This window comes from Benincasa hispida, chromosome 6 (assembly GCF_009727055.1).
Source record: "Benincasa hispida cultivar B227 chromosome 6, ASM972705v1, whole genome shotgun sequence".
Lineage (NCBI taxonomy): Eukaryota > Viridiplantae > Streptophyta > Magnoliopsida > Cucurbitales > Cucurbitaceae > Benincasa > Benincasa hispida.
This window is the reverse complement of record NC_052354.1, coordinates 11,935,391-11,958,722: the sequence shown is the minus strand read 5'-3', so window position 1 is coordinate 11,958,722 and position 23,332 is coordinate 11,935,391. Positions and strand designations below refer to the sequence as shown.

The 23,332-nt window shown below is 33.5% G+C and overlaps 2 protein-coding genes, 1 long non-coding RNA gene and 1 other non-coding gene across 4 annotated transcripts; all 4 read left to right on the top strand.

Annotated features, from left to right (window-relative positions):
- The first annotated feature begins 14,600 nt into the window (after positions 1–14,600).
- On the top strand, positions 14,601–18,239 carry LOC120080109 (monodehydroascorbate reductase 4, peroxisomal). The gene is made up of 7 exons (XM_039034670.1): positions 14,601–14,834; positions 15,391–15,442; positions 15,872–15,952; positions 16,272–16,390; positions 16,654–16,873; positions 17,021–17,139; positions 17,345–18,239. The coding sequence occupies exons 1-7, from the start codon at positions 14,715–14,717 to the stop codon at positions 18,074–18,076; spliced, it is 1,443 nt and encodes a 480-aa protein (XP_038890598.1). The 5' UTR covers positions 14,601–14,714; the 3' UTR covers positions 18,077–18,239.
- A 1,407-nt stretch (positions 18,240–19,646) lies between these two features.
- On the top strand, positions 19,647–21,634 carry LOC120080143. The gene is made up of 2 exons (XR_005482432.1): positions 19,647–19,842; positions 21,364–21,634. It is a non-coding gene; the product is annotated as an uncharacterized LOC120080143 (long non-coding RNA).
- Positions 21,635–22,242: 608 nt separating this feature from the next.
- On the top strand, positions 22,243–22,314 carry TRNAP-UGG. The gene has a single exon. It is a non-coding gene; the product is annotated as a tRNA-Pro (tRNA).
- A 192-nt stretch (positions 22,315–22,506) lies between these two features.
- On the top strand, positions 22,507–23,274 carry LOC120080092 (50S ribosomal protein L12, chloroplastic-like). The gene has a single exon (XM_039034648.1). The coding sequence runs from the start codon at positions 22,569–22,571 to the stop codon at positions 23,142–23,144; it is 576 nt and encodes a 191-aa protein (XP_038890576.1). The 5' UTR covers positions 22,507–22,568; the 3' UTR covers positions 23,145–23,274.
- Positions 23,275–23,332: the final 58 nt, after the last annotated feature.

Genomic DNA, 23,332 nt, shown 5'->3' with positions numbered 1-23,332 from the left:
CGGAAGGCTTAATCATAGGAGTCAATATAACACAAACTCTAGCAATAGATAGGGTTTCTTGGATTAACTTCAATAGTTGTCTTTCCTTTTGGTAGCCCGTTGAAGCGTACCTCTGGAATCTGAAAATGGGAGGGTCACACTTACGGGATGAATTAAGTTAGCAAATGAATCTTTGACCAAAAAAATGATAACTAAAGACTACAGGAATAAGAGTTATTTTGGTATTAGTGATTGGCTTAGATTGTCTCAATTCAGGGGAAGAGTAGTTGATCATCCTTTGGTGACTATTGCTCTAAATCTCTAAAGTATTGTTGCAAAAACAAAAATCAATAGTTTAATTAGGGTTCTATGATTACATATGTTTTTACTAAATTGATTGGATAATTAAGTAATGGGTTATGACAAATATAACTAATACAATCAATTAATTGTTATATGTTTCAGCATGTCTTCCACAATCATATCTTTGCTTAAAATGAAAAATCAACCGGTGAAAACTATGCGACATGGAAATCTAACCTGAATACAATTATGGTTATTGATGATCTGCGGTTTGTTTTGACGGGGGAATGTCCTCCAGTTCCTGCTCAAAATGCATCTCAAGTGTTGAATGATGCTTATGCCCGTTGGACGAAGGCTAATAATAAGGCCCGAGTCTACATCTTGGCAAGTTTGTCTGATGTTCTTACCAAGAAGCATGAGGCCACGATGTCTGCACTTCAGATCGTGGAGTCCCTCCAGGAGATGTTTGGACAATCGTCCATTCAAATTAGGCACGAGGCCCTCAAATACATTTACAATGTGTGCATGAAGAAAAACCTATCAATGAGAGAAAGTGTTCTCAGCCTAATGGTCCAATTCAACGTCGCCGAAATGAATGGTATGGCCATCACCGAGCAGAGTCAGGTGTCCTTTATTTTAGAATCTCTTCCGAAGAGTTTTCTTCAATTCCACAATAATGCCACTATCAACAAAATACAGTACACTCTGACTACCCTACTTTAACAAGTTATAGACTTTTCAGTCCCCTATGAAAGGTAAGGGACCTGTAGAGGGAAAGGAAAATGTTGCCCATTCCAAAAAGTTTCATAAAGGTTAATCCTCAAGAAGCAAGTTTGTTCCTTCATCCTCTTGTTCTAAGAAGAATCAAAAAAAGAAAGGAGGGAATAGAATGGCTCCAACTGCTAGAAAAGGAAAGAGCAAAGCTAAGACTGACAAGGGAAAATGCTTCCACTGCAATGTGGGTGATCATTGGAAACGCAAGTGCCCCAAGTACCTTATTGAGAAGAAAAAGAGAAAGAAAGTAAATATCTGGAAACCTGTTTAGTGGAAAATGATCATGATGCCTAGATACTTGATTTAAGGGCCATCAATCACATTTTTTCTTCTTTACAGGGAATTAGTTTCTTCCAGCAGCTTGAAGAGGGTGAAATGATGCTTAAGGTTGGAACGAGAGATGTCATTTCTGCTGCTAAATTATTTTTCGGAAGTAGTTTTTTATATTAGAAAACTTATACATTGTTCCTAAAATGAGGAGGAACCTTGTTTCTATTTCCTTTTTAATTAAATAATCATACTCTATTTCTTTTAATTCAAATGAAGCGTTCATTATGAAAAATAATGTGACTATTTGTTCAGCTAAACTAGAAGACAACTTATATGTATTAAGAACAACTAAATCAAAAGCACTTTTGATCTTTAAAACTGCAAATACTCAAACAAAAAGGTGAAGAATTTCTCAAAGTAACAATGATACATATCTTTGGCGTTTGAGATTAGGACATAATTTCTCAAAGTAACAATGATACGTATCTTTGGCGTTTGAGATTAGGACAGAATTTCTCAAAGTAACAATGATACGTATCTTTGACATTTGAGATTAGGCCACATAAATCTCGATAGCATCGAGAGATTGGTAAAGAATGTACTTCTAAGCAAGTTAGAAGATGAATCATTACCTCTATATGAATCATGTCTTGAAAGAAAAATGACTAAAATACTTTTTAATGGAAAAAGTTATAGAGCCAAAGAGCCCTTGGAGCTCATACATCCCGATCTTTGTGGTTCAATGAATGTAAAGGCTAGAGAATGGTATGAATACTTCATTTCTTTCATAGATGATTATTCGAGGTATGGTTACTCATACCTAATAGAACATAAGTTTGAAGCCTTTAAGGCTGAAATTGAAAACCTATTAGTTAAGACAATTAAAACACTTCGATCTGATCGAGGTGGAAAATACATGGATTTAGAATTCCAGGACTATACGATAGATCATGGAATTCAATTCTAACTTTCAGCACCTGGTACACCTCAGCAGAATGGTGTATCTAAGAGGAGAAATAGAACCTTATTAGATATGATTTGTTCTATGATAAGCTATGCTCAATTGTCTAACTTATTTTGGGGGTATGTAGTAGACACTGCAATTCACATCTTGAACAATATTCCCTCTGAAGGAACTCTTAACGAAGAGCATCCATGAGTGCATTCGGATTTTTCCGATTTTATTGTGACCGGTTTAGTACATATACATTCCAACAGATAGTTATGTAAATTAACACTAATTAATGACATGCTTCGAACAATAAAATACAATTGAAAGAGTTCTCATATCAGTTGAAGACTCTCTTCAAACATCGAACTCAGAAGCAGCGAAAGAACCTCTACGCGAACTCTATCGCCCAACAAACCAATCGGCTGCAGCAGCACGATTGTCTACACAAATGATAGCAACACGAACAGTCACGAACAAGTGAACAGCGGGGACGACACCACCAATTGAAGCCCTTAGTATTCTCGGAGTGAGAATCCAAAGTGTGGTCTTTGGTGAATTTGTTAGAGGTAGGAGAAAAGAAAAATCGTGTAGACGATAAGCAAGTGGGAGAGAATGAGCTATCGTATAGCAAGTATGCTTATCATTTAGAAGAAACTACACAATCGTATAAGTTTTACTAAGCGATGTTTAATAAATGGTAGACGATCGTTTAGAAAACGCAGCACGCTATGCGATCATATAGGAAAGCTAAACGATTGCTTAAAGACAGACGTGCGATCGTTTAGGCGCTGGTGTACGATCGTTTAGACGATGAGCAACTATCATATAGACTCTCAAGCTAAGCGATCATTACGTTTTCACACCAATTGCGAATTTTTGAACTTTTTGTAAAATGAAAAAAAAAATCATTTTATTCTTCGGTTACAATAATCGACTTCGAATTCTCCCACTAACGCATGATCGAATAGAGGTTTTCTGCCAATTATCATATAATTAACCAATTTAATAATTAATGAATATAATCATATTATATACTTGCCCTATAATTTGATATCACATATCTACTATAGTAATTTCTCTTCCACTTGATATAAATCATATCTATATCTAATTTTCTCCAAAATTAATATATCTTATACATTTAGTCAATTATATCATATATAATTAACCAGTCCAATTATATCATATATAATTGAACTCCCTCTTGTCAATTTAAACATTTCAAACTGACCCAAATACTGATTCTCGACTTTATCCAAGCTACCTAGGAAACCTAATGAACCTGTGGCTCGAAGCTCCAACGGTTCGTGAATAGCTAACTAAACTCTTTAGCCACAAAATCCACCATCCGTTAACTGCCAGACATTCCACTAAAGACCAACAGTTGAACTCTTTTTACCACAGATATATTTTTGTGTCCATCAGATATAACCAATCATGAGTACGATGACCCTTCACAGATGCTCATAAGTACAGTTGGGCCAATTTACCGTGTTGCCTCTGTAGTTACATCTCACTCTTTAAGTACCACTGATTCCTCTAATGAACAATACAACATAGTCCAACTATGTGTGAACATCTCTCGGGCCAAGAGAAAGTGTGTGGCGCCATATTGTTCAAACCCTGGAATCAGCCCTTAAGGGAGTTATCTATCTACTTACCCCTGCTTTGGGGAAGGAGTGAATTCCATCTTGTGTAGCTGAGTTCCCAGCTCCCAAATCAGACAAATCCCCAAAATGGTAGGTTTGAATCGACGACCTGGCCACTCGCACCCATACAAATCAAAGGACCGTTCTCAATGGCAGGAGTTCCCAACTCCTCAGGATTGAGGTCATGTTATCTATAGTCATCCTAGTGAAGTGAAGTCTCTATCATGAATGGTGTTATATAACGAGATGTTCACACTTTGTGGTTAGGTCTTATACAAACTCTTTGTATAAGACGCCACCGCTCGCATGTCCCCTACATGAATGAACAAGATTAGACCATCTGTGATAAGTCACAATACTTGTGACCATTCCACAAAGCGGGTCGCATCCGTAGCATTACCAGGATAAGGTTCTCCTCCTATATCCATATACTAGAGACCATTTTGGTTATCACTCAAGACATGATCTACTTGTATGTCACTATATACGTGCTTAAGTTACATACAGATAACCAGAGATTTTATGTTTATTGGTTTGTTGTAAAGCAAATAAAACATACAACTGAGCAAAAAACAAGATGTGAAGTAAATATCATATATTATACAACATAAACGTTCGTATAAACAGTTTACAAACTACAGGACACGAGACTTTAGGGTATCAACCCCAACACCCTCAAGAGTATTTCTAAAACACCTTTCGAGTTATGGAGGGGGCGTAAATCGAGTTTATGTTACTTTAGAATCTGGGATCGTTCTACACATGTGTTAGTGACAAATCCTAAGAAGCTGGAACCTCGTTCAAGATTATGTCAATTTGTTAGTTATCCTAAGAAAACAAGAGGTGGTCTGTTCTATGACCCTCAAGAAAATAAGGTGTTTGTATCGACAAATGCTACATTTTTTTAGGAATACCACATGAGAGATCATAAACCACGAAGCAAAATAGTATTAAGTGAAGCTATTGAAAAATCAACAAGGGTTATTGTTGCAGCTGGTTCTTCATCAAGAGTTAATGAATAAGCCTGCTTCAGGTCAATCTCATCCTTCTCAATCGTTGAGAGTGCCTCGACGTAGTGGGAGAGTTATGATACAACTTGACCGTACTTGGGTTCTATGAAGCATAGATACTTCATGTGAGGCAAAGAATCTGTATCAGATACATATTAGATACCGATACTTCCACATACTTCTCAGATACGTATCTAACGAGCGATTTGATGTATCTATTTTTACGCTTACTTTTTTTAAAGAAAAAAGTCAAACAACTCATCTAATTTTTTTTCAATCTAAAACTGGACAACCTATTCTTTTAAGCAAGAGAAAATGTACCTTCAATGTATCAGTATCCTCGTTTTTTAGAAATATATATTAAAATAATATATAAAAATGATGTAACCTTCAACATATCTATATCTTAGTTTTTAAGAAATTGACGAATTGTCGTATCCAATCGTATCCGTATCGTGTAGCCATATCTGTGTTTATGCTTCATAGCTTGGGTTTAACTAAAACTCAGGTTGTCATACCAGACGATCATGTTGAGGATCCATTGTCCTATAAACAGGCAATGAATGACGTAGACAAAGACCAATGGGTCAAAGCCATGGACCTTGAAATAGAGTCTATATACTCTAATTCAGTATGGGAGCTTGTAGATCCACTTGAAGGGGTCGAAACCATAGGGTGCAAATGGATCTATAAAAGAAAGAGAGATGTAGTTTGAAGGGTTGATTTGTAGCAAAGGGATACACCTAGAGGGAATGGGTTGACTATAAGGAAACTTTTTCCCCTGTTGCTATGCTTAAAGTCTACAAGAATTCTCTTGTTCATAGCCACATATTATGACTATGAGATATGGCAAATGGATGTCAAGATTGCTTTTCTAAATGACAATTTTAAAGAGATCTTTATGTCTTAACCCGAGAGGTTCATAGCCTGAGGTCAAGAGCAAAAAGTTTGCAAGCTGAATCGATCCATTTATGGGTCGAAACAGGCATCCAAATCTTGGAACATTAGATTTGATGCCCTGAATGAAGAAAGTATATTGAGAGAAAGTATCACCTGATACGGGAGATTGTGCAACGAGAAGATGTGATCATCACAAAGATTATCTCAAAGCACAACATTGTTGATCCATTTATGAAGGCTTTTTCGACTAAAGTGTTCGAGAGTCATCTAGAGAATCTAGGTCTACAAGACGTATACATTATATGATCTAGGGCAAGTGGAAGATTTGTAATAAGTATATGGATGCCTTAGTTTATTGTATTTATTTTTAATAATCCTGCATTTTGGATTATGGTATCATGTACAACCCACTGACTAGAGTTTTAGTTCAAGTGAGAGTTTGTTAGGCTTTATACCCTAAAACTCATAGATAGTAAGTGTTATTAATTGACTTTCGTCAATAAAGAGTTATATATGTTATTTCAATAAATGTTTTTGTTTGTATTATTTTCTATTTTGTCATAATAACCCTAAATTCAATAAACTAACATCCAAGACTATGGGTATACATGGGTTGGGTTGGGTTGAGGGTATTTTTTGGACCATCCCGAAAATTCGGGTTGGATGTGTAGGATCTAAAGGAAACACTAGGGGGGGGGGGAATGAATAGGGTTGACTACCAATCTTTAAAAAATAATTTTATCTTTAAACAATGCTCAATAAAGTAAACCCACTAATTTGATTAAAGAAAATTTATGCAAGACAAAACTTAAATCATGCAAGCTATGATAACTTTAAATTTAAAGATAATTTAATCAAGGATAAATTTAAATAACACACTAAAATTAAATCATACAATTAAGAAAGATTAAAAAATAACTAAGACAAGAAGCAAAAAATTTGAAAACAAGAAATAAAAGAGAGAGAGAGAAAACACCTAGAATTATAGTGGTTCAGCAAATTGCCTACTCCACTCTCAAGACTTCTTCTTGGGTATTTCACTAAGTGATCCTCTTGCAGGTGAGGACCAAACTGACACACAACCCTCTTTTTCCTAGACTAAAGAGAAACCCAAGATCCTTTTTACTAGTTCAGGATCAAACCAATTTCTTTTTCTCACAACCCAAGGTGTACCTACACTTATTACAATTCCCCCCCCCCCCCCCCCCCCCCCAATAAAAAAAAAAAAACCTCACAATATTACTTCTTGAAGGCTAAATACACAAGTTGAGCATTAAAAAAAAACTCACGAAAATAACTCTAGGACAATTTAGGAGCAAGGAGGACAAGAATTTGAGAGGAGAGAATTGAGAGCTTAAGACTTGATAGCTTTTTGGTGTATCAATGAAGAGTAAAATCAAGTCAAATTTATAAGCGAGGGAGGAAAAATTTTGGCCATTGGATATGATTGCAAATGAAGGGTGGAGATTGAATAAAAATAGAAAAGGAAAAAATTTGTAATTAAGAGAGGAATTGAAAAGGAATTTTGAAATATTGGAATTATTGAGATTTAGAGAATAAAAAGAATTTGAAGGACGACAATTTAGGAAGGAAATCAAATTTGAAAAGGTTGAAATTTGGTGAGAATTTGGAGAAAATTGGATCAGAAAATTAAAGAAAAATAAGAAAATAAAAATAAAAATAAAAAATAGCCGGATGATATGGACACCATGCGCATAGGGGAGAAGATTGAGCGTCACGCGTTGCATTCTATGAAGAAACCGCAGGCACGTACGGCGCACGCGCGCGTCCGTGCGTGAAGTTGGGTGACCGCCACTTATAATTATCTCATTCGTCCACGGTTGCCACGACACTACCATATCATGTGCCACGTCATCGCCACATCAGCAAAAAAGTGACCGGTTGGAGTGCCACATCATCAATATTGACCATTTGTGTGCCACATCAGCAAGGTGCCACGTGTCACTGCCACGTTGGATTTCCTCTCCGATCTTCTTTTATTTATAACTTTCTCGTTTGAACTCCGAATTGAGCGATTCAAATTACGTTGGAATCGTCTTTCCGAGCTCTACAAGATAGTGACTCTGAAACACTAAAAATGTTAGTACAAGCAATCTGAGTTTGTTATCATCAAAATACTTGGTTTAATTGAAGCCTTAAAGCTAACAGGATGGGTTGGCAACCCAAAGAACCCAAATAAAGTCTCTAACCCAACCTACAAGGTTGGGTTGTCAGGTTATAACTTTTTTTTTCTTTTCTATTAAAAATATGTAAATTTATATACAACACATGACTAATAACTAAAATTTCATAAAATTCAAATGCTAAATATCAAATGTCTAAGATATTTATTGCAAACTTCAAATAAAGACAAATATCATAACAATTTTAAAAGAAAAATATTCAAAATTTACAAACTAATCAAAATTTAAACAAAGAGAAATAATTATAATATATTTTATTTATTTATTTATATATATATATATATATAAAATTAAGGTTGTGTTGGGTCAACCCATAATTTTTTTTTAGCCAACCCACGACCCAACCCAACCTAACAAAAGTAGAAAAACAACCCAACCCAAAAACAAAACAAACTCAACCCAACCCTTATATTTTGGGTTGGGTAATCTGGGTTGTTCGGGTTATCGAGTTATTTGAACACCCCTATCCAAGACTGCCTTATGAGTATTGAACTGTATGTGAAGAAATATAGAGATCAATGTTCAAAATATAGCCTAAAAAGTCTATAGTATAGAGATAAGGCTGGGTACCTTATCCTGGTAGCACTATGAATATAATCCACTTTGTATTTGATACAAATGCAATGATCCAACGCGTTTGTGTATGTGACATTCGAGAAGGGGTATTCTATGCAATGAATTTTCATAAGACCGAACCGCGAAATAGTAACCACTAGATGTAACACCGTTAACTAGTTAGGTTCCTATTTCAATAGGATAACCTAGGCAACTTAATCTTAATCCTGAGTATATTATGAATTCCTATTCACGAGAGATTGTCCTTCGATTTATGGGTGATGGTGGCCACTTCGCCAACTCAATATATCTACCATTTTGGGGACAAGACTGATTGGGGAGCTGGAAACATAATAATATAAGATGAAATTCACTCCTTCCCGCCTTAAGGGTAAATAGATGGGTGTTCCTTTAAGTTGTGTCTCCGAGACTTGAACAAAAGCCCTACCCTCTCATTGGCTCGAGAGGGATTTTTGTTGATTGGTTGGACCATAAATAGGTTGTTCGTAGCACTGGTACTTAAGGAATCAGAGGTAACCCAAGGGTAAAACGGTAATTTGACCCAGTTGGAGTTATGAAACTCGTGAATGACTAACTTGTTGTTCTTGGTCTATATTCGTGAACACAGAAATATATTTGTAGTGAGAAGAGTGCAACTATGAGTCTTCAATGGAGTGTAGCCATAATTAATGAATATCATTTAAATTGATTGACGAGTTTAGCCAATCATTGGAGCTTTTGATCTACAAGTCTACCGGGTCCACTTGTTAATTCACTAAAGGATATTAAGGAGGGATGATTTGAATTATTCAAATCAATTTGAGAAAACTATATATTAATATTATTAATATGTAATTGATTATGGATATGATCTATAATTCAAATTAAATTGAAAAAAAAAACATTTGAATAAGATTCAAATAATTAATTCAAATGAATTAGATTCTCAAACAATCAATTAATAGAGAGGTATTGCATATATACATATGATGTTTATGATAATTAATTATATACGTTAAATTAGATTTAATGTATAAATAGTTATTTAATTAATGTGTAAATTAATTAAATAAGTGTTATTTAATTAATTGTGCAAAAAGGAAAATAGGAAAAGGGTTTGACCTTTCTAAGTCTTCCTTATAGCCTTTTGGAATATATACAACTAGGGGTATTCAAAAAATCCAATGATCCGAAAAAGTTGATCAACCTAACCCAACCCGTGTGGTTTGAGTTGTGTTATCAACTCATTTGGGTTGGATTGGTTTCAAATAAATGAAAATTTGATGTGTTAGTTCATGGGTTCACCTAATATAACCCGAACCAATCCGAATTTATTATTAACTTTATATATTTTTTTTGTTTTTTATAACACAATTATGTATACATATATTGATTTTTTTTATTTAATTTCAATATTTTTGAATAATTTATTATTCAACAACTCTTAAAAGTAGTTTCTTTGCATTTTAGAAAGAAAATTTTCACTATATAAATTGAAATTGAGTTGTTAATCTTAATTCAATATATGAAAATAATTAAATTAGATTTTTACATATTTACGTTTTGCTTCTTTTTAGAACAAAATTTAAATAAATGACCTGATTAATCCGAACCAACCCAACCTAAATATTTCATAGTTGGGTTGGATTGGGTTCATTTTTTAATAAAGGTTATTTGGGTTAAAGAAATTTACAACTCGAATAATTGAGTTTGGTCTAAAAAGTCTTTCAACCCAATCCAACCAGACCCATGAACAACCCTACATACAACACAAGTGAATTGGAAGAATTTATTGTGCAATTTTTTCCCTAAGCCACAAAGAAAATCCTCTCTACTCTCCAAAAAGTCTTTCTCCTCACCCTCTTCCAATAGGCTGCTTATCATTCTATTGGAATCCTTGAGTTTGAGATTGTTTAAGAAATTGTTTGTGTTCAAGATCATTGGAGGAGTTGTTCGTTGGAACTTCAAGAGGATCGTTCTTAGAACTTAGGAATCTACAAAGATGAGAATGGTTCTAACTTTTTCCCTACAACATGCCATTTACATGTTTATTCTATGCATATTATGTTTTATTTTACTAATTTATTTATGTAAAAATCAATTTGCGGGATGCAAGGGGTTCACAACGCCTCCACTGTGGGATCCGATCCCTTCACTTCTATTGTCCTTTATCAAAGAATATTAAAATTTTGCTATTATGTATAAATAGTTTTCCTTATTTTTCTATTTTTGAAAATTCTCCTAGTTATATCTCTCATCTTTAAATTATTTGAATTCATTCATTAGTCTCAAGGTAATTTGTTCATTCGGGCTCTTATTATTATATTTTCTTAGTTCAACAACATAGAAGCGGAATGAAGATTGAAACTTCTAACATTTTGACAATGATATTATGTCTTAACTAGTGAATTATGCTCAACAAGATTGACATTGAAACTTTTAAGTATTAATGAACGAGAAACGTTATGATACTTGTACAATTTTATACAGTCTATGCGAACTCAAAAATCACAAGCTATTAATACTACAATAATTATTTGTTCACAAGATGTTTTCAGGTTCTTGATATTATAAGAGTATAATTCATGGAATAAAAATTTTTAAAAATTATATATAATAAATATATTTTTTGGAAAACGACATGTCGTATAATTTCACATCCCACCAATTGTCCAATAGCTTACTTAAAAAAAAAATTATATTTTTGTATCAGCCATAATATTTTTCACTTTGTAAAAAAAAAAAAAAAAGAAAGAAAGAAAGAAAAGGTAGTATGTGGCAGAGATAGAACCGGTATCGTTATCGTTATCCTCCCCTTAGCCCATGCTTCAATTTGATCTCTGACCGCCGCTCATCTCAAACGACGTTAGTTGTCCGTTACATTGTGCAAGCCACGTGGCATCATTTGGTTTGTTGAGCTATCTCCTCGGTCCCACTTCTGTTAGTTTTCTTGGCGTAAAAGAAACCATCACTCTCCGATTTAGGATTGAAACAGATCAGCAAAATAATCAACGGCTGAAGTTGCTCTACCATTTACGACTACTGTAGTCTGGAAACACGGGATTACAGAGGACAATATGGTAAATTCAATCCTTTCTTTGACTGCCACATGTCACCAATGTAGGATCGCTGGAAACCGATTATCTTCTGTAGTTCTATGAGCCAAAATAACATTTAAAAAAAATGTTGTGACGATTTTAGCCTTCATATTTTATGTTGGCAAGGGGGTTTTCAAAATAGAAAAATAAAGAAAATATTGTAAAATAATATAAAAAATAAATGTCTATTAGATACTAATGTTTAGTGTTTATGGACCATGTATCAGGTCCTCATTTTTCAAAGTGTTGTTCATGTGTCTTGTAAATACTTATTTTTAGTGTCCATGTAATCTACCTCATACTTGCTAAATTATCTATAAATAGTGACATTTGGTGGATTTTGAAAGATCAAATTCCATAAAAATTGGAGAAAATGGATAATTTTGAGAATTTTCTCATTTCTCATTTTCTCATTTTATTTTATTTTTTTCACGTTTACTGTATATTATATTTTATATTTATTTTATTATTTATTTATTCCATATATTATATTATATTTATTTATTTTAATATTTATATTTTAGTATTCCCGTTGAGCTACTCAAATTCACAACAAAAAACTATTTTATATAAAAAATAAATTTAATCTTCTTTGATAGAGGTTGATAAAATTCTATTAGTGTCTATCAGTATTTTTTTTTTTTTACTATTTCTATAAATAATTTGACATTTTTTCTATCTGAGAATTGTTTTTAATATACAATATGAATGTTTAATTTAAATCTTAAATATATTTACCAAATATATAAAAAAAAAAAAAAAAAAAAAAATCTTCCTTTTTCGTAACAAGCTTCCTTTAAATAGTAAGTGATAAGTTCATGTTCATTGTAAATTATTCATGACTTTTTCCTTAAAAAAATTATATATAACTTAAATAAACTAGTACATTATTCAATCTTCTCTAAGTTTATAGATTCAATCTCTCTCACATTTATTCAATTAAAATATTAGATTATACTATACTAATTTAAAATATGATTTGTATAAAAAAAAAAAAAAAAGACTAAGTGAAAACTAGGCTAGAGGAAAAAATAAACGTGAGAGAAAAATGATGTGAACAAAAGATTGATAATCAAAATGAGGATAGTTTGGTTGGTATAGTGATTGTACATTCAACTTCAAGTCAGAGGTTTGATCAGTTTGAAAAGTAGTCTGAAAGATTTTCCATTCCAGTCAAATTGGATGTTTATATATATATATATATATACATGGAGTTTTTGAATTGTGGTGCTCAAGATAGGACGATAAGGGAGAGAAAAGGAGAAGGAGGTATAGATGGAGAGAGAGGATAAGACAAATGTTGTTGATCAAAGTTCATAAATGACAAAGTTGAAATGAGAAATGAGAGTGAAAAGAAGACAAATAAAGAAGATAGAGAGCCCTAAAAATAAATAAAGAAAGAAGATGGAGATGATGAGAGAGGAGAATATAATTTTTTGGGTGTCTAATTGTGTTTGTGATCCAAGGCAAAATTTTACCACTCAAAATTGATAGGAGAACAAAAAAACAGAAAGTCAATTTTTTTTTCATTAAGTTTCCTTTTTAATGAAAAAGAAAGAAGTATATATCAATTATTGTATCACATTAATCAAAAGAGATTTTTGTACCGATGATCCAATCTCAGTTATGTTAATAGAAAATGACCTAATCCTACAAAACGAATAAAAAATAACCTTCTGTTGATGTCACAATGCATTATCGCAGATGTCTCTTCCATTACGAAATAATTCTAAGTCCTAGCACGATGTTTTATTTCAATCGCGATTTTTTTTCTTAAAAAATTAGTGGTTAGCCAACTAGTGATTAAAAATGAAAATCATGCTAGGGCTCCAACCATTCCACAATGGGTGAGACATTCCTCACGGGATAAAAAGGTGGTAGAGTATTTTATAACGTAAATAGAATGTTAGTTTTCACCCATGGTTTTATAACTGAATCACTTGATATTAATAGTATGTTTGGAATATATTTTCAAGTGTTTAATTTAAAAAATAAGTCATTTTGTAAGAAATTGGAGTTGTTCCACTCAAAATAGGTTTTTAAGTGCAAATTAACTACATTTCAAAATAACTCCCTCATTATTGTTGCCAAAATAAAAATAATAATAATGAGTTTTTTCAAATACATTTTTTCTCAAGTCAATCAAACGGATTCTAAATCTACTAAAACTAAGTCATCTATACAAAAATCTAGAGATATTCAAAAAATGTGATGACAAAAAAAAATCGATCAAACCAACTCAATTCGTGAAGTTGGGGTTGGGTTATCAACTCTTTTGAGTTGAGTTGGATCCAGATAAATGTAATTTTGATGAGTTAAGTTGGTTCACATAAAATAATCCAAACAAACCCAAACTTATTATGAACCTTAAAATGTAAATTCTTTTTACTTAGGATACAATTAGATATTCATATATTTATTTTAATCTCACTTAATTTTATTAATTTTTTGGATCATTTATTCTCCAACAACTCTTAAAAGTAGTTTCTTTTAACATTTTGAGAAGAGATTTTACATTATATAAATTGAAACTGAATTGTTAATCTTAATTCAATATATGAAAATAATTAAATCAAATTTTTACATATTTATATTTTACTTCTTTTAAAATAAAAATTTAAATAAACGATTTGAGTAACCTTATTCAACCCAATATAAATGTTTCATAATTAGATTGGATTGAGTTAATTTTTTAATAAAAATTATTTAAATCGAAGAAATTTACCATTCGAATAATTAAATTGAGTCTAAAATATTTTTCAACCTAACCTAACCCATCCACGAACACATTGCAAAAAAATCTCTAAATTAAAATGGAATTAAGTGCACTAAAATGGTAATTTGACCCCTCCCACAAAAAGGAAAAAACAAAAGAAAAGAAAAGAAAAGAAGGAAAAAGAAAGACAAATACATATTATAACCATATCTTCTTCTTCGTTGGAATGCTTCCAAAGGAGGTGATGCCCAGAATCGCCTGCACCTCCGAAGACCAATAACGAGAGAGCGAGAGCGAGCGAGAGATGGGAAGGGCTTTCGTATATGTAATTCTCGGTGGAGGTGTAGCAGCTGGTTATGCAGCCCTTGAATTTACCAACAGAGGCGTTTCTCATGGCGAACTTTGCATAATTTCCGAAGAAACAGTGAGCAAATCCCTTCTTTCTCCTCAATTCTACTTCTTCTTCACAATCATTATCACATTTCATCGCTACCCACTTACCCAAATTCCACTTTTACTTCAAATTACGACTCAAATTCAAATTCCCCCATTCAGGCTTTCTTTCCCAAATCTCAGATTTTCTTCTTATTACCTGTTTTGTTTGTATTTGTTTGTCATCTACTGGAATTAGCTATTTGAAGGTCGGATATGGAATAAACAGGTGTTACTGTTTTTGGTACTTGTAATTCTGCTGGTGTTCTTTTCTTTACAAATAGAAATGTCTTTTTTCCCAACCCTTTATGTTTTGAATATCATTGATTGCTATATATGATTCAGAATTTTTCTGCCGAAGTGCTGTTTCCCTGTTGTGGTGGAGCTTTTGAGTTGGATTAAACATGTAAACCAGAAGATAAAAAATTGGTGTTTATAATAAAAGCAGAAAAGTTACAATGATAGATCGATATTTTGTTGTTTTGTTTCATTTGTTAGCTCAAGTGGGAATTATCTTTATGATACAAGGTTTCTTTGAATCTTGATAGGTTGCACCTTATGAGAGACCTGCTTTAAGTAAAGGGTATTTACTTCCAGAAGGTAGGACTTTTTATCTTGCTCCGTCACTGGCTATTTATGTATAATAGAGTAGAAAAGGAAATAGGACAATTGGCATCATTTTGAGATGTCAAAGTGAGCATAACTCACCAACAATTGACATGTACTCTTTTCCTTAAAGTCGAAGATTCAAACCCTTGTACCCCACTTGTTGTACTGACAAAAACACATCATTTTGAAATACCTAGAGCTTCAAGGATACATTTCTTCAAGAATTGTTGAAAACCAGGCGTTTCCTTGAGCATAGGGAGGTTGCTCTGTCAGACTGATGGATATTTTTCTACCGATATTGTTCTTCTTCTTCTTCTTCTAACAGGATGCTAGTTTTTGTATTCTATCTTGCGTAGCATTCAGCAGAAACTTTTGCCATTATTATTGCTTTGTAATGTAGAATTTTATGCTAATTTGCAGCTCCAGCGCGCCTTCCAGCATTCCACACGTGTGTCGGTGCTAATGAGGAACGGTTGACACCAAAATGGTACAAAGAACATGGCAAGTAATTCGTATCAACCTTGCTTGGTCTGATATGTGTAGATGTAGGAAGTTTACGGACCGTTTGACCATGCTAGTCATTTTCTACTTTTGCTCACCTCCATTTGAGTCATTTCAGATCAATTTATACCTTCTACCCTTTGTATACTAAAATGCACACAACTTTAGACACCAGAAATCTAAGGAGCACGTGATTTTCATTTCTGCTTCTTCGAAATACAAATTAGTATCTCATGATATAGGCAGGTATAAGTTATAAAGCCTGTTAACCATTTTCTCTTTTGTTGTAAAATGTTGTATGATTTTGTCTTCTTTTCAGGAATTGAATTAGTTCTTGGGACTCGAGTAATATCGGCTGATGTTCGGCGCAGGACCTTGTTAACAGCAGCTGGAGAGACTATTAGTTACAAGATTCTCATTGTTGCAACAGGTGCTCGGGTATAGAACCAATCTTTCAAAGGAAGCACACTTTTCTTATATTCAGTTACAATAGTCATATTTTCACTTTGTATAGTTAATATCTGAGTTTAAGAGGTCCAAACTCGTTGATTGTGGAGACACATTTTACTGATTTAATAGATCTCAAAGCTCATGGTAGTCTAGAATCATAGGCCTTGGCTTCAAAATTCACAAGTAGCTACTGTGTAAATGATTTCTCGACGATGGGTCGAGTAGTTTTTATTTTCTTTCTTTGAATCCAGGCTTTGAAGCTCGAAGAATTTGGAGTGAATGGATCGGATGCCGAAAATGTATGTTATCTACGAGACCTAAATGATGCAAATAGGCTTGTTGATGTGATGCATTCTTGTTCGGGGGGTAATGCTGTCGTAATTGGTGGTGGCTACATAGGAATGGAGTGTGCTGCATCTTTAGTGATTAACAAAATTAATGTGACAATGGTTTTCCCTGAAGCACAGTGCAGTAAGTAGCCTAGTTATTTTGCTTTCTTTTCTTGCGTAGTCATTAACCATCCTTATTGTATGAACAATTGATCTTGCTCTATATTATATTATTGAGATTGAGAAATGAATAGATGAGGTAAACTTGAAAATCTTTTCGTCTTTATAGTGCCTCGTCTATTTACACCCAAGATTGCAAGCTTTTATGAAGATTATTACAAGTCTAAAGGAGTGGAGTTTGTCAAAGGAACTGTCTTGTCATCATTTGATATTGACTCTAACGGAAAGGTACTGCAGACTCAACTTTAGTCATTGGAATTATTGGGTGAAAAGCTATGCATTTGATGAGAGAAAGAGGAACTGATTCCCAGAAAAGAATCATTTAGCCGGGATTCCAAAGAATTTTTTGTTTCTTAAAGTTTTTTTTAAAGAATTCTTGTAGAATGATAGACAAGCTAGTCTACTTGTATATTGAGCTACTAACCATTTTCAGGTGGTTGCTGTCAACCTAAGAGATGGAAAACGTATACCCGTAGACATGGTTGTTGTTGGAATAGGAATCCGCCCAAACACGAGCCTCTTTGAAGGCCAACTGACCTTGGAAAAGGGTGGAATCAAGGTAAATGGAAAGATGCAGTCGAGTAACAGCTCGGTCTATGCAGTTGGAGATGTAGCAGCATTTCCAGTCAAGCTTTTCAGTGAGACTCGGAGACTTGAGCATGTTGACTCAGCCAGAAAATGTGCTAAACATGCTGTTGCTGCCATTATGGAACCAGAAAAGACTGGAGACTTTGACTATGTACCATTTTTCTACTCCAGAATATTCGCACTCTCGTGGCAATTTTACGGGGACAACGTCGGGGAGGTCGTACATTACGGGGATTTCTCAGGAAACACATTTGGGGCTTATTGGGTAAACAAAGGTCACCTAGTTGGATCTTTTCTTGAAGGTGGAACAAAAGAGGAGTATGCAGCTATAGCCATGGTCACTAGTCTGAAACCTGCCATTGAAGATTTGGCTGAGTTGGAAAGCCGGGGACTGAGTTATGCTATGGCAGTTAGTCGCGAACCGCCTCCATCACAAGTCGCAAATGTTAATGTTTCTGGTCCTTCCCTTGTTCTCGAAAAGCCTGTGTATCGATGGCATGCGACCGCTGGGGTTATCCTTGCTGGATCGATTGCTGCATTTGCATATTGGTACGGGAGGAGACGTCGCCGATGGTGAGGAGATTCGTTTACGGAGTTCAGCAAAGCATCAAAAATTGAAGTTTTGATGATGTACCAATCATGTACTTGGTATCATTAATAACAGTAGGAAATATTGAATGCTAAAAAATCTATATTCAATTATAGAATGCTATAAAGTTCATGAATTACAGTTTATTTCACCGGTGAAGAATGCCATTAGCTTGTAATGGCCATCGTCAATCGTCGCTTCGTCAGAAAATCTCTCCCCACAGTTGAAGACGACTCGGTTTCGGATTGATTTCGATATCTGGGATCGTCTGTGAAGTAATTCTCGTTCAGGCTTGAAAGGAAGTTTCATTCGCCGTTGATTCTAATATTTTATCAAACTATTAATTAATATAATTAGATGAAAATAATAATTATTTTAAATTAAGAAAATGAAAATGGAATAAATCACAGAGCCTGTACAGAGAAGCAACAGAAATTGTGTATTGAAAAAGTAGTGTCAACAGAAAAAGATAATAATACAAAGTGAAGCTAGCAAGTAAAAGTTTGTTAGCTTTCAAAATGTCTATTTCGATTCTTTCATTCTTATTTTAGTTCATACTTTTTTTATAAAAAAATTTTATATAGTTAAATTGGCATCAAGATATATTATCAATCTAGAGGTCAGAGGTTTAATCTACCTCACATATTATTAAAAAAAAAAAAAAAAAAAAAAAATCAACTTTCATTCTTTTTTATCCACATACTATAAAACTTTGGCTTATTTTGGTCTAGGTACGTTTAAAATATTCATTTAGTTTCATGTACTTCCAAAATGTCGATTTTGATTCTCATACTTCTAAAACTTAACCATTTTGATTCTTTCATTATTACTTTCATCTCATCCCTTTTTATTGAAATTTTAGTATTACACTTCATTCGCTAAATTTTGTAAAATGTGGTAATAAATTTGTATTAAAGAATTTTTATCTAGGTAGAATTTGACAAATAGTGACTGTAACAATCACTTCACTTCTTAAATGTAAGGCCAAAATGAATTAAAACTAAAAATGCATAGCATTTGAACCTAAATAATATTAACTTTTCTCAAAATATTATTAAATTAAAGCGAAGCTAAAATACATTTCCACAGTTCAAAATCATTTTTCTCATGGTAAAGCAAATATTTTATTGTTCCTCCTAAATGTGCTTATATAGCTTATTAGAAAGTGATTCCCTTAAATAGATGACCACAAATTCAAACCCTAATTATATTTAATTGAGTTTACTTGGTAAATATTTTTTAGTTCTTATACAAACACAGTTGCGAAAGTATTGGTTTGTTGCTGTTGGGGAAAATGGTATATATCATACGGAATATACTAGCAAACTGATTATACCTCAATTATTAGAATCAATACACTCAATATATAATATTTAAACTCAAACTAATGTAAAATGGTGTAACAAGGATAGATATAAAAATAACCAAAGACTACCTTTGGAGACTCAGAACGTTGTCGAGGCACACTTTTGGTAAACGTTGTCCTGAAGATAATTATTTTCTGCACGGGTTCACTACTACAAAAACCACATTACTTAATGTTTTTAAGGTTTTATATATTAAAGAGATAAAAAATTGGGGGAGGTGCCCCAAACCACCAAAAATCCACCTCCGACGGCTCCTTCTCAATGTCTCCTGTTTCCCCGCTATATTCACAATTGTCGCTGTTCTTGTCTGACTTCTTTGCCGGCATCTACAGATCAACAAACTTCGAACATTCGACGAGTAGCTGTAGCAACTCACACACGAATCAGGTTTGCCTTCTACTTCTCTCTACATGACGCGACCTTCCCCTCTAGACCTATTTGTCAATGAACGAACAACCATTTCTCTTCTCCTTGATTTGTTACATCTCCATTGTTGTACTCTTTTTATATTTTTAGTAATCGAGATAGTCAAATTTGAAGTTAATTAGCTGGATTCGACTCAATTGAGAGTTGTCGGAGAGGATGGGGATTCAATCGAAAATTCCGCCAGAGAATCGTCAAACTCTGGCGTCAAATTCGAAAAGTGAATAAGCAAAAATCCGAGTCTAAAGGTTAATTTAATTTTCTTGATTTAGCTGCAACCAAAGCTATTTTTTGCATTCCTTCTTCTTTTATTGATTCTAGACTGGAACCTGGGTTTCGCAAGATCCTATTAATGCTAGCTAGAGTACGATAAATCATATTGGGCCGCTTTGTCTATTTCCGCTATATTAGTTTGGAGATATTTAGGTTTAAGATTCTTGTTGATTTTCTTGTTTTTCCACCTGTCTTCGTATCTTTCCCACTATAATCTCTTACTGATTTAATCGTCATGGTGTTGTTTTTAGGTAAAAATGAAGCATGGTAATAGGTTTTGAAATGCTTACATGTTATAATGCTTTTGAGTGCGAGGGAAATGTCATGTTTTTTAGAATTTTCATGCTCTTAGTGCCTGTGTTTTTTAGAATCTTATATATATATTCTCCTAGTGCCTGTGTATATGCCTAGAACAACCGCAGTTTTTTGTTTTTTTAGAATTTTGGAAAGGGAATTATTGATATTTTGATGTGGATTAAGCTTGGATATTATCTAGATGAGTTAACCTTTGAATCTACACTTAAAAATTAAGAAATGGTTATGAACAGGTTGGTAATTTAGCACAAAAGTGATGAAACCAGTCCCAAAAAAAAAAAAAGAAATCTGCTATGTTGTCAAGTCGTTGCTATTGTTTTATAATTATTGTTTTGAGTTGATATGGGGGATAGATTTACCAATCCATTGAGAAATTTGTTGATTCAACAAGTGAAAATTGTTAGTTAAAAATAACTTAGAATAACAGCCAAAAACATGAAGAAACAACATATAAAGAGTTAACTGTCAAAAATCTGCATTGTTGTCGATTTTACTGCTGTTTTTTATATATATAATATATATATATATATATATATATATATATATATATATATATATATATATATAGTTTGTACCTTGATTAACCACAATTTTGGCTTGAAACTCCCAAATCATATCATATTCAACGTCTTTGGATAGTTTTAGTTTGAGTTGAGCTTCACATTTATGGATGAACGAGTCAATTTTTAGACATATTAATGTTTTGATTTCAAAAGAATGATTTAGTTTCAAACTCAAATGTGATTTTTTATTTGTATTTCGTGTTAGGTTTGTGTATCATATTACTATTTGTTTTTTCCTTAAGTTTTTAAGACTTTGTAGGTTGTGGGGCTTAACTTTAGTAATTTTTAAATTATTTCAATTTATGTTGTGGTTTTTGGTATGTTATTTCAATAGATGTAGGTGCTAAAAGCAACAAGTTCGAGGTGAGCTATATTATTCTTATGGAGGCGGGAGCATAGTGAACAAGATTTGACTATGACTACTTCATCTAGCATTGATAATTGTAATTTTGGAATTGTTCAATATACTATAGTCTGTGACAAATGTAGGACAATGACGATTTTTCAGTCTCAAAAGAATTTGCAAGACTAAAAAAACCACATTTCGGAAAATAGTAAATGCAAGTATAAGAGCATCGGTATTAATAAAATATATATTTAGTGCATCGGTATGATATGTATTTATTGGTTTTGCATTGTAGTGTCCTTTACAAGTGGAAACAGTCGAATGTGGGTATTATGTTATAAGATATATGTGATAAATCGTGATTAAAGAGAAGAATATTATCATAGTTGTGGTATTTTTTAAACTACTTATATATATTGCCGTGTAAATATGACTAATTTTATTTTTCATAAAATGTATAAATAGTATAAATTGTATATTTGACTTTTTATGTTTTATAGATTGATAAGATGAACTCATACTCGCAACTTGAATTGGATATAAGTATAAAAATTGAAACATTTGTCAAATTTAACTCAATTGAGTTGTTACTTGACAAAAATCAAGCATAACTCATTCAAATTTTTTTCTTTTAAAAAAAAAACTACAAAATTAATTTTCATATATATTAAATTCGTACATTAAACATCATTTTAATTTGAAGTTTCAATTCAATTTAAAAAAATTTAAATAATAAATTTAATCTACACAATTAAATTCATTTTATGTGTCAAATCTTCATCAAACTTTTACTTTCTTTTAATATATATTCCACCCACGTTTCATGAACATAAGATTTAGATACCTTTTAAGTTCTTAATCAAAAGTGGGCATTTGGTCTAGTGGTATGATTCTCGCTTTGGGTGCGAGAGGTCCCGAGTTCGATTCTCGGAATGCCCCTTTTTTAAAAAAAAAAAATTACAAAACTTTTTTTTTAATGTATTTTATTTTCTTCTTTTGTTACGTTGTCTCTATTTTACCCTCCACTCAACAGTAGCTAAATCCCTCTGAGTAGTAATAATGGAAAAATATGAGGGGTACTCAAGGAAAGTAAAATATAAAACACCTACTATATCAAATTCTCCCAACAACTCCTTATCCTATCTTCTTCCTTCCTTTCTTTCTTTCTATTCTATTCTTACCAGAAGAAGAAAATGGCTTCCACACTCTCCATTCTTACCCTCCATTCCCCATCTCACCTTTCTTATTCCCATTCCTCTCTCTCCACCCATTCCTTCAAATCCACCACCCTCCAATTCCCATCCCACCTTTCCTCCATCGCCGTCTCCCACCGCGCCACCCACCTCCGCCCCATTGCCGCCATCTCGGCCCCTGAAAAAATCGAAAAACTCGGCTCCGACATCTCCAACCTTACCCTCGAAGAGGCTCGGCTTCTAGTCGACTTCCTCCAAGACAAGCTCGGGGTCTCTGCCGCCTCCTTCGCCCCGGCTGCTGTTGTGGCAGCACCCGGAGGCACCGCTGGTGGCGAGGCAGCAGCGGAGGCAGTTGAGGAGAAGACGGAGTTTGATGTGGTGATTGAAGACGTGCCTAGCAATGCTAGAATTGCAGTGATTAAGGCAGTGAGGGCATTGACAAGCTTGGCTTTGAAGGAAGCCAAAGAACTCATTGAAGGCCTACCTAAGAAGTTCAAGGAAGGGGTTTCCAAAGAAGAGGCTGAAGATGCCAAGAAACAGCTTGAAGAAGCTGGAGCTAAAATCGCCATTGTATAACGTCCGAAAAAGAGGAGTTAATTTGTTTTAGAGAAACTTACTCAATCTTGCGGATTTTCCCATATATTTTGTTGTTCTGACATATGCCCACTTGGAATCTTGCTTGTTTTTATGCTGCTATTCGCCAAAATGTTGCCTTGTTCTTCTTCTTATTCTTCCTTCATTGGGTCTGTAAAATTACATAAACT